General features: G+C 31.1%; 2 protein-coding genes across 2 annotated transcripts; both read right to left on the reverse strand.

Moving 5' to 3' along the window:
• Nucleotides 1-2,904: 2,904 nt before the first annotated feature.
• Nucleotides 2,905-6,243, reverse strand: LOC126770327 (60S ribosomal protein L23a). The gene is made up of 5 exons (XM_050489693.1): nt 6,127-6,243; nt 5,228-5,652; nt 4,646-4,773; nt 3,332-3,508; nt 2,905-3,035 (listed from the first exon to the last, which is right to left on the reverse strand). Exons 1-5 carry the CDS (start codon nt 6,155-6,157, stop codon nt 2,951-2,953), a joined length of 846 nt encoding a protein of 281 aa, XP_050345650.1. The 5' UTR covers nt 6,158-6,243; the 3' UTR covers nt 2,905-2,950.
• A 1,728-nt stretch (nt 6,244-7,971) lies between these two features.
• LOC126770270 (serine/threonine-protein kinase PLK4) lies at nt 7,972-11,061 on the reverse strand. Its single transcript, XM_050489566.1, has 3 exons — nt 10,801-11,061; nt 10,602-10,694; nt 7,972-10,373 (listed from the first exon to the last, which is right to left on the reverse strand). The coding sequence occupies exon 3, from the start codon at nt 10,274-10,276 to the stop codon at nt 8,264-8,266; it is 2,013 nt and encodes a 670-aa protein (XP_050345523.1). The 5' UTR covers nt 10,277-10,373; nt 10,602-10,694; nt 10,801-11,061; the 3' UTR covers nt 7,972-8,263.
• Between the last annotated feature and the right edge of the window lie 850 nt (nt 11,062-11,911).

Genomic DNA, 11,911 nt, shown 5'->3' on the forward strand with positions numbered 1-11,911 from the left:
ATATTCTTGATACTTAATATAAATTATTATCACCAGTGACGAAAACAGTGATAAGGATGTTATGTGATAATATGTTGTTGAGTTGGGATGACTTGGCATATTTGCCAAAAAGCGAGGTAATTACAGATTGCAAAAAAATCAAAATAATACTACGGAAAAAACAACGCTTGACGATCTTAATTTTAATATGTATGACTGACGTGACGTAATAGGGGTCAGCCACTCAAGGTGACGGCCGGTAGGGGAGCCACGATTATATTATTATATCGAGTCAACATGGCCACGGTCCTGGCAAAACATATTCGGAGAACACAGAACATAAAATACAAATGACTGCTGCGACATATATTAATTATGTGTGATAAATAAATTTTATAGTATTAAACATTAAATATCTCGTTAACTAGTATGAGTTAACGGCATGATCAAGGAACTGGGACAATGTAGATACATTTGCAAAAAACATATTGACTGCCAATATATTAAAATGAATTCAGATTCCGAAAATTATTTAATAAATATACATAACGCTCGCTGGTCGAATCCATTGACACGATGATCGCCCGCGGCCATAGCATTAATGGGCGGGGCGGTTTGTTAAAATTAGTAGAATTTTAATTAATAAGTTAACTATGGTATATGTGCTTATTTTTTAAACTAAATAATCTACAAATATTTGAATTTTATTTTCAATCAATTGGTGGGAACGGGATGTGAAAACTTATGTTAAAAAATGCATGCCAATACCTACATCATATAGGTACTTAAGTACCATGTATATACATATGTACCTTTCAAATAAAAGTATACAATAATTCTGTACAACCAATTAAACAACTAAATAATATAATGTCGATTGATTTAACATTACAGTTAGTAGTGAGATTACCAACCATTTTCAGCTTGTTTCGATTAGGACTCTGGATGCGAGTGCATAACGCAGCGTATTGCCATCTATGGCTACGTAATTAAGACTCGAAGCTGAGTCCACCGCATCCTAACGAAATATGTTTCGACTCCGGAGTTGATCGCATGGCATCCAACGTTTTAAATTGTATGCCATTGGTTTTTTTGCACACCTATTACTTGCAAGAAGTAGTGGTTACTTCTAAGCCACTTCACGAGTAAGTACGAGCTAAGTTGAATGTCCTTCATGCTACTGACTTGATATCGATGTGACCCTTGTACCAGTAATTACAATGACTCACTGACCATTTAAACCAGAATATTGCAATACAAAATATTCTTCTAGAACAGCGATACTCAATCTTTTCTTTATACAAACACGTGTTGGTCTTGGTGTCGCTGGCCGTAAGAAAAAAATATTTAGGTATTGATTTCTTAGGTTTTGTGATTGTTACAAATTGAATTAAATAACTGTGAGCGGAGTTTTCGCGTATATTTTTAACATTTTTTTTATCATATCCTGACGTTTTGAACACTGCAGTGTTTGTGGCTTAATCAGTTGTTTAATTCAAATTATTTAGATGTTAATAAAAACCTTTGTTAAATTATTAACTAATTTAACAAAGGTTTTTATATAATAGGTTTTTAAATAAAATAACATCAGGTGGATCAACCACAAAAGCCCGGCGGGCTGCATGCGGCCTGCATGTTGAGTACCGCTGTTCAACATCAGATGAACCTCGAAATCCAGCTTAACCAGTGCTATCTCGATTTTTCAAGAAGAGAGTCTCTAACGTCTCCTAGGGGGGTTCACAGTACCTTGGGAACCATCCCTAGAGAATGGAGGCCCGCATAGGCGGGCCGGCCGTCAGAACGTCACAGTAGCATGCGCAAGCGATCCCGTGACGCTCCTCGTTAAGACGGAAAGGGTACCGCTGGTTTTTTAGTGGGTATTCCGATGTCCGGGGCGCGCTCGGCGCCGTGGACACCGGCGAGCCCCACATACCTCCGCGCTGTTCCCGTGGGGGAAACGTGTAATACGTTATTCCAGCGTTAAAAAAAAAGATATTACGTCTCGACAAAGATGCTTCTTTAGTGCGAAGAATGTAGTATTAAGTCTTATCAACTCTTCTCACCAGACGCGGACTATTATTAAGTTTCTAAAAATGTAGACCCAACAGGTGCTGCATGAATACCATATCTATTAAAATAAATAATTTCGTCGTGAATGTACTTTCATAATTAATGTATAATGCTTATTTACATTACTATAAATAATCTATATTAACAAGTAGTACCCTAATTTAAGTTTTTTATTCCTACTTTTCACAAGTTCTTATAATTAAATTATTCAGAAACATGCAACGCTGATCTGTATGTGATTTAATACTTAAGTATTTTCCTTCAGCTTCACTCACAGAAGGCATTTGTGTTTCCTGAACATACAAGTTTCTACGGTTTAAGAATAAGGGAACACGGGCATTTCTAGTGTCATTTTAACAGTATGTAAAGCTGTGTCCAGATATGTTCTTTGGTCCATACCGTATCTTCATTAAGTGTCGCGATCCAATAACTGGACGCAAAATTGCCCGATCTCCGTAACGTCACTGCGATCATCGCGTATTCATTTCTGTAGTATCGTTCAGCCATGTCACCGATTGCGGAAGTCTATGACAATTCGGCGATTTCTTGGGCGTGCTTCATTGTTATTCATATTATTATGAAAAATTTACATATAGAGACCACACGAACTAGAAACGTAATATTACGCTAGCCGCATGGAAAGGGTTAAATTACGTTTCTATAAACACTAAAAATAAGCCTACGTATACGTTTCCGCGATTAGATAAAAGAATGAAGGAAAATATTTATGATAATTGTATCGCAAAATTTACAATTAGTATGCCTGTAAATGAAAATTTTAAGCAATTATATATATTTGTAATAACTAACAATAAAAAACAATAACTAACAACAATAGGAAAAATAATAAGAAACAAATTTTTTTTTTGTTTTATATTCTTAGAAAATATTGTACATATGCTTATATGATTCCAATCTTGTTGGCGACATCTAACGCATCATAGTCTCTTGCGAGTCGTACGTACGCCTTCTTCTTGCCATCAGGTCTACAACAAATAATTAAGATTAACATATTTCCTAAAACTTTTCAAACTCTTCAACTTAAATATTAGACATCAGAGTTGTGTTTTTTATTATTTCATCCTTATTCAAAGAGATTCCCACATAACATATCATCATTTTATTGTAAAAAAATCAAAATGCAAAATAGTTCAATAATGATAATAGGTAAGCTCAAACATTATAAGATTATAAAATATTTTGCATTTTAATTTGCTATCAAATAAAATATATAACATAACAAAAAATAAATTGTTATACATTTGTTACCGTATTCTCTTACCTTATAAGTGTGTTCACTTTAGCAACATTGATGTCATACAATTTCTTAACTGCAGCCTTAATATGGTGCTTGTTAGAACTAGTGTGAACAATGAATACTAATGTATTATTGTCCTCAATCTTTTTCATGGCAGCCTCAGATGTCAATGGATACTTAATGATGTTGTATGCATCCATACTGAAATAAAAAAATACAAAAATTAAAGTGGATAAAACTAGTTAAGTGAAAAAGTGTTGTATTATAAATAAAGGTAAATTTATCAAGAACTTTGTAATTCATAATAAAGCGGAACTTTTAACAAATTACATGGAAAATGTAAATCCGTGGTTAGTTAATCTTAACTCCTTCGATTGGAATAGGGTATAGATTAAACTAGTTTATTATTTATTAAAATAATATTATATTGCTATTCATGTTCAGAAAGGCATCAAATAGTATAAAGAATTATTGATTTAAGCCAAATACTACATTTAAATTTAAGCACACCTCAAAATCAGAGCTTAGTGCTAACTTATCATGAGTAGCAACTAATTTGGAATAAGCGCCAAATCTTCTCCTCAAAAAAAGGAGAAGAGGCCATAACCCAACAGTGGGACATTCACAGGCTGTTCCTGTTTACTTATTTATACAAGTTTTAATCACAATTCTTATATAATCCCTGAATTCCAAACTAGTTTTAGCTGTGTTTTGGAAGTCAGTTCCTTCCCAGATTTTTGTTACAATAATTGTTCTTTATTATACTAACAAAAAAATAAAAGGTAAGTTTCGTATTGAAATAATGCAAAATGCACGCATATGTGTGTTAAATGTCTGTATATCTATATTTGTGTATGAGGGATGCATGCTATGTTTGAATTTTAATAATATATGTATATATATGCAACAACTATTTAAGTTTATAAAGTTATAATAGTCTTAATTTAACAATTGCTCATTTCCTCATAATCAAGACCTCAAAGCCATTCTTTATTTTAATTTGAAAGTTAGATAATTTCCTACTTTTATATTTAATATTTAGTATATTAGTATTAGTGAATGCAATTTGCACAATACTGGTATAGTTCGTTTTAGTTTAGTTTAGTTAGTTTTAGTTAGTGATCTCTTCTTTAAATATAAATTTTAAGTTTTTTAAAACTAAAATGCAACTTTTTTTACTGTAAAGTTTACTAAATATTTATGAGGCAATTGCGTAAAAAAACTTATGAAAATAATATCTACTTTACTTATTATAAAACTCATGCCAGACTGACATTGCCTGGTTCATTTTGTGCCTTGATTTTTATAGTAATATATACATACATAGTTGTTACTCACCGATTTCTTTTAGGCAAAGATTTCCTGGGATATTTAGGATTTCTTGGAGGCTCAAAGGTTTTCGGTCTGCGGAAGTGCACTGATGTGCGTATCTTCCGTACACGCTTTCCATGTTCGCCTTTTACAACCTGCAAGTTTCAGTATTATTTATATGTTAATGTATTGCTTTAAAAAAATATTTTAACAAATCTCTACAAATAAAAAAACAATTATACTGCTATTTGGAGTAAAGGTGAGTTGATGTAATAAAATACTTTTTAAAAAGATTATATGTATTTTGAAATATTATTAATAAAAAAAATAAAAATTATATAGTTTTGCTAAAAGTAACAGACTACTACATCTACTTATAGGCAATTTTTTTTTCAAAATAATGATTTATTTCCACCCTAATTAAAATAAAAACATTTTTATGAACTATAATTAATTAAATAGATTAATTATATATATAAAAAAGACCTTTGGAGTAAGAAATGTAAAAAATAAAGTAATATATTTAGCTTTACACTTACATATTTCTGATCAAGTACACATTTCTTCTTAATATAAAAAATAAAATTAAAGAGTTTTAAAAGTACTGACCTTCCTCTGAGTTTTAAGTGCCTTAACAACTGGTTTAACAACCTTTTTCTGCCCCTTAATGCCAGTCTTCTTCGGCTTAGGTGCAATTTTTAACTTGGCTGCTGCTGGTTTTGGTTTAGCAGCAGCTGCTGCTTTTTTAACGGATGGTTTTGCACTAGACTTTGCTTTTAATGCAGCAGCTTTAGCAGATCCAGGTTTAGCCGATGGTGCAGCAGCTGGTTTCTTCTCAGCAGGTTTGGCTGCAGGTGCTGAAGCAGCTTTGGCTGCTGCTGGGGCAGATTTAGATGCAGCAGCTTTGGGAGCAGGCGCAGGAGTTTTAGCAGATGCAGGTTTTGCTGCAGTACTTGCGGATGCAGCTTTTGGTGCTGCTGCCGGAGTTTTTGCAGTAGCAGGTTTTTTCTCTGCAGGTTTAGCAGCAGAGGACCCTAGAAGAAATTATCATTCTATTCAATTTCAAATTATTTATGTTACCAACATATATGTAACTTAATTGCGACTATATTAGAAAACTGAATTAAAGAATATTTGCTGCTATATTGTAAGTCACATGAACAGTTTATTATTATACAAAGAAAACCTAACCTCCACATGTAGTATTTACAATGATGAATATTAACAACAATTGGATGGAAACAAGACGATAAAATTACTTAAATTTAAGATGACATTAATAACTTAATCATCTTATCAAAATAATTTACGAAAGTTAAACGTATACACTTACAACAACGATATTGAATTGTACCGCGTGGCCTCCAATGTCTAGCAATATTTTTGAAAACTTTAAGCCAAAAGATCCGTTCGTTTGTATAAATTTGTACTCTAACACAATAAAATTAAAATATTTATACCAAATGTATTTAAAACATAGATTTTTTAATTATAATAGTAAAACATACCGGATTTCTCGGGCTGCTTCTTAGGAGGCATCGTGACAAAAAAGATGGAGACCTATTGAAATTGCCAGTCGCAATATTTTTAATAATAACATTTTATTTATTATCTACTTAATCTAGTGCTACACATGGTATATATTTTAAAAACTACAAAAGTTACATATTTGATTCTATCTTGTTAGGCTACGCTTTATAAGTCTGTTATTTTTTTAAAGTTTTATTTGCTGTAGTTTTTGCTCTTTTTGAAATTGAAATTACAGCTGAAAATCGATTTATTTACTTTTTTCAAATGGGAAAATGGCACAAATGTTAAACTTTAGTAATGCATTAATTTTTATTTAAAAAAATATTTTTATAGGAAGGCGGACGAACATATGGGCCACCTAATGATAAGTGGGCACCAACGCCCATAGATAATGGCATTGTAAGAAATGTTAACCATCGCTTACATCAACAATGCGCCAGCAACCTTGGGTACTAAGATGTTATGTCCCCTGGGCCTATAATTACACTGGCTCACTCACCCTTCAAATCGAAACATAACAATACCAAGTACTGCTGTTTTGCAGTAGAATACTGATGAGTGGGTGCTACCTACCCAGACGAGCTTGCACAAAGCTCTACCACCAGTAAGTTTATTAGTTAAACTTACTGGTGATAGTCGCTCATCGCATCAAAAAACGAAAATGGCATCGAGTGAATATAGGAAGTGTAGTAATTATGACGTTAAAATAAATAAAATACAAGGCACCTTGTTGTGTACATCCATTTACAATAATGTATTAATTAGTATTTTAAAATATGAATATATATTATATGTGTATCTATCCATCTGTCATTTCGAATGACACACATCTAGGAGCGCGGGAAAATAGAATATATATATTGGTATTGGCGCGAAGTGAAGATGGTGTGGTGGTGGTGGTAGCGAGCTGATATATAAAATATAACATGTATTATTTCATTTGTAATACTGATATTACGACTTGAGTTACAGCACGGTTAAATAATGAACATTAAACACCTCATATCACATTTTAATATCTAAATAAAAATTGTGATTAATATTTAAGGAAAAACATTTTTGCTCCGAGCAACGTATCCAAATAGATTATTAAACCTGGATGCAAAGTCGTATATTTATCTCAAAATTTATACACCATATTTTTTAGCTGACAAAAACAATAGGTAGAAGGTTCTCAAGGAGGTTCGGAGCGTACATATATTCATGTTCATAATCATATATAATTGTACAAAAAAAATCCGTAAGCGATTATTCGATGTAGGTAATTAAAAATATTTGTTGTCAAGATATAAAATATTTGTAATGGACAATAAAAGATTTAGTTTTGCTGGTTTTTTTTTTTGCTTAAGTGGGTGTTGCAATGATAATAAAATAGAGCTATAAAACCATCTGTTACCTTGTAAACTTATAACTTTTCTCACAAATTTCTATTCATAATTCATATAACTTTGCTTTAAAAAGATACCTAATTATCTACTACGATTAACAAATTATTGCCATATAACAAAATATTATAAAATTCAAAAACATAGCTCACTATAAATACAGTCAAAGAGTTAAGAAAATCGTAGTAGGTACTACTTTTAAATTAATTATATATTTGTTTATATCAAAATATATATTTCCACTCTCTGATCATTTAGACCATGTCTTTAGAAAAGTGAAAATATTTTTTGTTTCATTTCAATCAATTATAACAGATACTGTTTGAAATATCTCTACAATCAATAATAACATATTTAGTTTTTCAAAAATGTAACGTACATTGCATTTTATTATATGAACAAGTAAAAGAAATACATAAATTATTGTTTGAATAAACTGCATTTATTAAGTTACTACAATAATATTATAACTACATAATTATAATAGTAATAATACTATTAAATAAAAGTCAAAATCAAATTATTACCAATCCAATTTGTAATATGTTTAATTAATAACGAAACTACAAAACAACATTTTCTTAGGGTCAAGTCTACATAATTTCTATTACATTATTATTTATATAATTTATGCTACTATAAAAGCCTTAAATTTTAAAGATCTATTTATATAAACAATATTTACCTAAGATAACTATTAGATAATTTACTTTTTTCTTTCAAATAGAAACTAAAACTTTCTGTTGTCTTCACTTTGTGCACGACTAGAACAAGTTGTTGCTCGGTGGAATGATCCTAAATTAAACAATGGGGTGCTAAAATTTCGGTCTGTATTAGAAGTCACTTGTCCAGAAGTAGTTATATTATTTGCAACTGGAACAGGCCTTTTGCCAATAATTAGAGGAAAACATTCATCAGAAATGCACGAAAGGGCATTTTGTATTCTTTTTAAACGGTTTGAACACTCTTCAAAATGATCAATTAAATATTTTAAATCTGGGACTACTGTTAAGTGGTGATGAGTTTTTAAATTTTTGTCAATAATTTTTAATCCATCTGTAGAAGTGTATGTCACTTTTTCACCACCATAAAAAAACATTTCAATGTCTATATTATTTTCCATTAATTGACACTTTGCAAGTGATGTATACAGAGTTATTTTAGGTGTCTTAGCTTTAACAAGATCTACAAACCGTGCTGCATACAAATATTTTTTCCAATGTTTTTGTGGTAAATTATGATAAGAGAACACCTCATCAGGATTTGAACTATGTTCAACATTCAAATTTCTCTCCTTTTCTTTGTCTATGGTATAAATAATAATTTTCATGCCATCCTTAGATATTTTGCAAACCTCTACGATTTTTTCTTCCCTATCTTTACCTTTCCTTTTAATAAATTCCACTACAACCTCAGAAGATTCAATTTTTAGAATTGCATTACGAGTTCTATGTGATATTGTAGGCAGTCTGTCTGCACAAAGAGGTGGAACACTTAGTACATTTGAACTTATCATGCATGGTTTTGTCAAATTTTCTTTGTTATCCTCGCCTAAGCTGTGTGATTCAACCTGTTTATATTTGATATCTAATTTTTTTATGTTTTCTGAAAGACTAGTAACTTTACACAGATCATCAATTTTTGGAATTACAATATGTTCATTTATTTTATTCTGATTACTATTTAATAACTGTAATGGTTCACTAGAAGTTGATACAAAATTATTTTGTTTTCTAGAATCAAAAAAATTATATGAATTTTGATCTAAGCAATTATTTGCATTTATATTACCTTTGTTAAAATTGTGTTTATCACTGAATAAATCAAGACCACTTAAGTTACTACCGTCATTATTTCTTGGCTTTTGACTGTGTTGAGTACTGTGGAGGGTGGTCAAAAAGCCTGAATCTCTTGAAAAGTCCTGTTTTGGATTATTTGTTATATCGAAGTATGTATTCAAAAATGGGTGTTCCATTATACCTTTTAATGTTATTCTTCTTGATGGATCCTTACATAAAAGTTTCTGTAGTAAATCTTGTGCTTGAACAGACAACTCAATTGGTATTTTATAATCAGCATTGATTACTTTATTAAGAGTAGTTTTCACATGCTGTGTATGAAATGGTGGGCTACCCACTAACAATGTATACAACATACAACCTAATCCCCAGACATCTGCAGGCAAGCCATGAGTCTCTCTTGAAGCTACTTCAGGTGATATATAGTTTGGTGTTCCACACATGGTTACATGTTTTTCATCAGGTCCATTTAACTGAGTTGCTAATCCAAAGTCAGCTATTTTTACACTAAGATCTTTTGTAAGTAATAAATTATTAAGAGACAGATCTCTATGAATAATGTTATGAGTATGGAGATACAGGACTCCACTCACAACTTGTCTAAAAATATCAGATGCTGCCTTCTCGCTTAGACCACGAGTACCTAACTTAAAATGCTTAGCTAACTCACCATTATGTGCTAATTCTAAAACTAAATACACATAATGTGCATCTTCAAAAAATGTAAACAATTCTAATATAGCAGGATGTTTTAAGCGGGAGTGAATAGTGACCTCTTGTCGAACTCGTCCTATCATACCTGCACTTGCCATTAAAGCTTTGTCTATCATCTTGATAGCAACAAACAAGCCTGTTTTTTTGCATCTTGCTCGGTATACATGAGCAAATCCTCCTTTCCCAAGATGTTCAAGTATTTCATATTCTTCAATTCTTTCACCAAACATGTTTTTAATTATAATATTTGCTTATAATAAATAAAATATTTCTTGAATATTCTTTGCAAGCATACATTTATTATTTCGTCCATTATTTCTTAGAATACTGAAAAGAAATTTTTAAAAACACTATTTTATAGTTCTTTTTTGTATATTTTAATTTAGGAAATGCACAGAATATAAATATAATTCAGGTATCAACCGAGGCATCTTTTTTCTAGACCAGGATAGTTAAATTTTAAATATTAAATGTTCATCAAATAGGTTGTATTTTTTTAACAAACTATAAGACGGATGTCACAGAAAATAAATGAACACAACAAATTTTCAGTACCTTAGCTAAAATCCACTTAGCATCCTCGATACTCTTCTGTATTATTTCTTTTACTCTTTCTGGGTCTGTTTCGGATTTGTGTTGTTTATAGCTCTAAAAGGTAAAATTTTATCAAGCATTATTAGAAATTGCAGAAAAATGAAAAATATATATTTTAAAAATCACCAAATAAAAAGATAAAACATTTACTAATAATTACCTGTTTGACAGCAAATTTATAATGTTTACAAGCATCCAGTGGTAGTTTTTCACACTGGCGTAATAGGTGCTTGTATAACTGTAAAGACGTCATAACAATCTTAGTATCAATAGAAAATTGTTTAGTTAGCATATAAAACATTGCATTTATTAAGAATTAAGTATAGCTGCGTTGCTTTTTCGTAACAATATTACATTATGCAATGGCATTGGCAGAACATTTGTTTGTAAAATTTTGACTTAAGTTTTAATCGTAATGTCAGTGGTTAACAGATAACTAATAATTATTCGATACTATGCGGGTCATCATCGTACTGTGAACACTCTCGAAACAAAAACGTAGTGGTTGGTGAAACAGTGAATGGACGGTGTTCACGGTTGATCACGTATTTCACACATATTTTCAACTTATGCTCCATTCAGTTCCTCCCGTGTCAAAAGGGTCATAGTTACTATATTTTAGTGTTCAAAATACACGAAATATTAACTCCACGTTTATAAAGACTATTGTACCTTATTCAATAATTATCGATAACATAATCTTTTAATTCTTTATTTTGTAGATGTAAAAGTGGCATGGGTATTTTAATAGAGAATCGAATACCTCGTCTAGGAAGAATATATTGACTTTACAGAGTTGGAATCTAAATGTTATGAGTTTATATATACTTTACGTGATTATATAAAAAATACATACACGTCTTAGATGAGAGTGTAAGCATTGCAATTTTTAGGCTTCGGGCTGTTATTGAGAATTTCTCGTCAGAAAACTTTAATAACTGCTTAATGCCCAACCAAAGGTTTAAACGCAGGACCATGAGATCTGCAATTCTTCAGGCAAGCTACTAGATCATCAAGACGGTCAGAAAAATATATATCGTCACCGAGCAATACAATATAACAATCAATTGTTCAATCAATACAACGAATAGAAATATCCTTTACATAGAATTTGATATGGTAGGCCTACACCAACAAACAACTCGAATAACTACATAAATAGTACATAACTAATATAAAAATCTTATTTTTACAAATGAAAATGACACATACATAATGGTCGGAGTGCGTTTTCATGATTACACGGCTCCTTCTTCCAAACGCTTTTTGTT

The sequence above is a fragment of the Nymphalis io genome, chromosome 8, assembly GCF_905147045.1.
Source record: "Nymphalis io chromosome 8, ilAglIoxx1.1, whole genome shotgun sequence".
NCBI classification, from domain to species: Eukaryota; Metazoa; Arthropoda; class Insecta; order Lepidoptera; family Nymphalidae; genus Nymphalis; species Nymphalis io.

What these genes read in the sequence shown, in the direction of transcription:
- LOC126770270 (XM_050489566.1), bottom strand. Translation starts at nt 10,276, where the DNA reads ATGTTTGGTGAAAGAATTGAAGAATATGAAATACTTGAACATCTTGGG.
- LOC126770327 (XM_050489693.1), bottom strand. Translation starts at nt 6,157, where the DNA reads ATGCCTCCTAAGAAGCAGCCCGAGAAATCCG. An exon ending in TCTTTGCCTAAAAGAAATCG is followed by an intron (nt 3,509 to 4,645) that starts GTGAGTAACAAC and finishes TTTTTATTTCAG; the next exon opens with TATGGATGCATACAACATCA. An exon ending in AAAGTGAACACACTTATAAG is followed by an intron (nt 3,036 to 3,331) that starts GTAAGAGAATAC and finishes TATTTGTTGTAG; the next exon opens with ACCTGATGGCAAGAAGAAGG.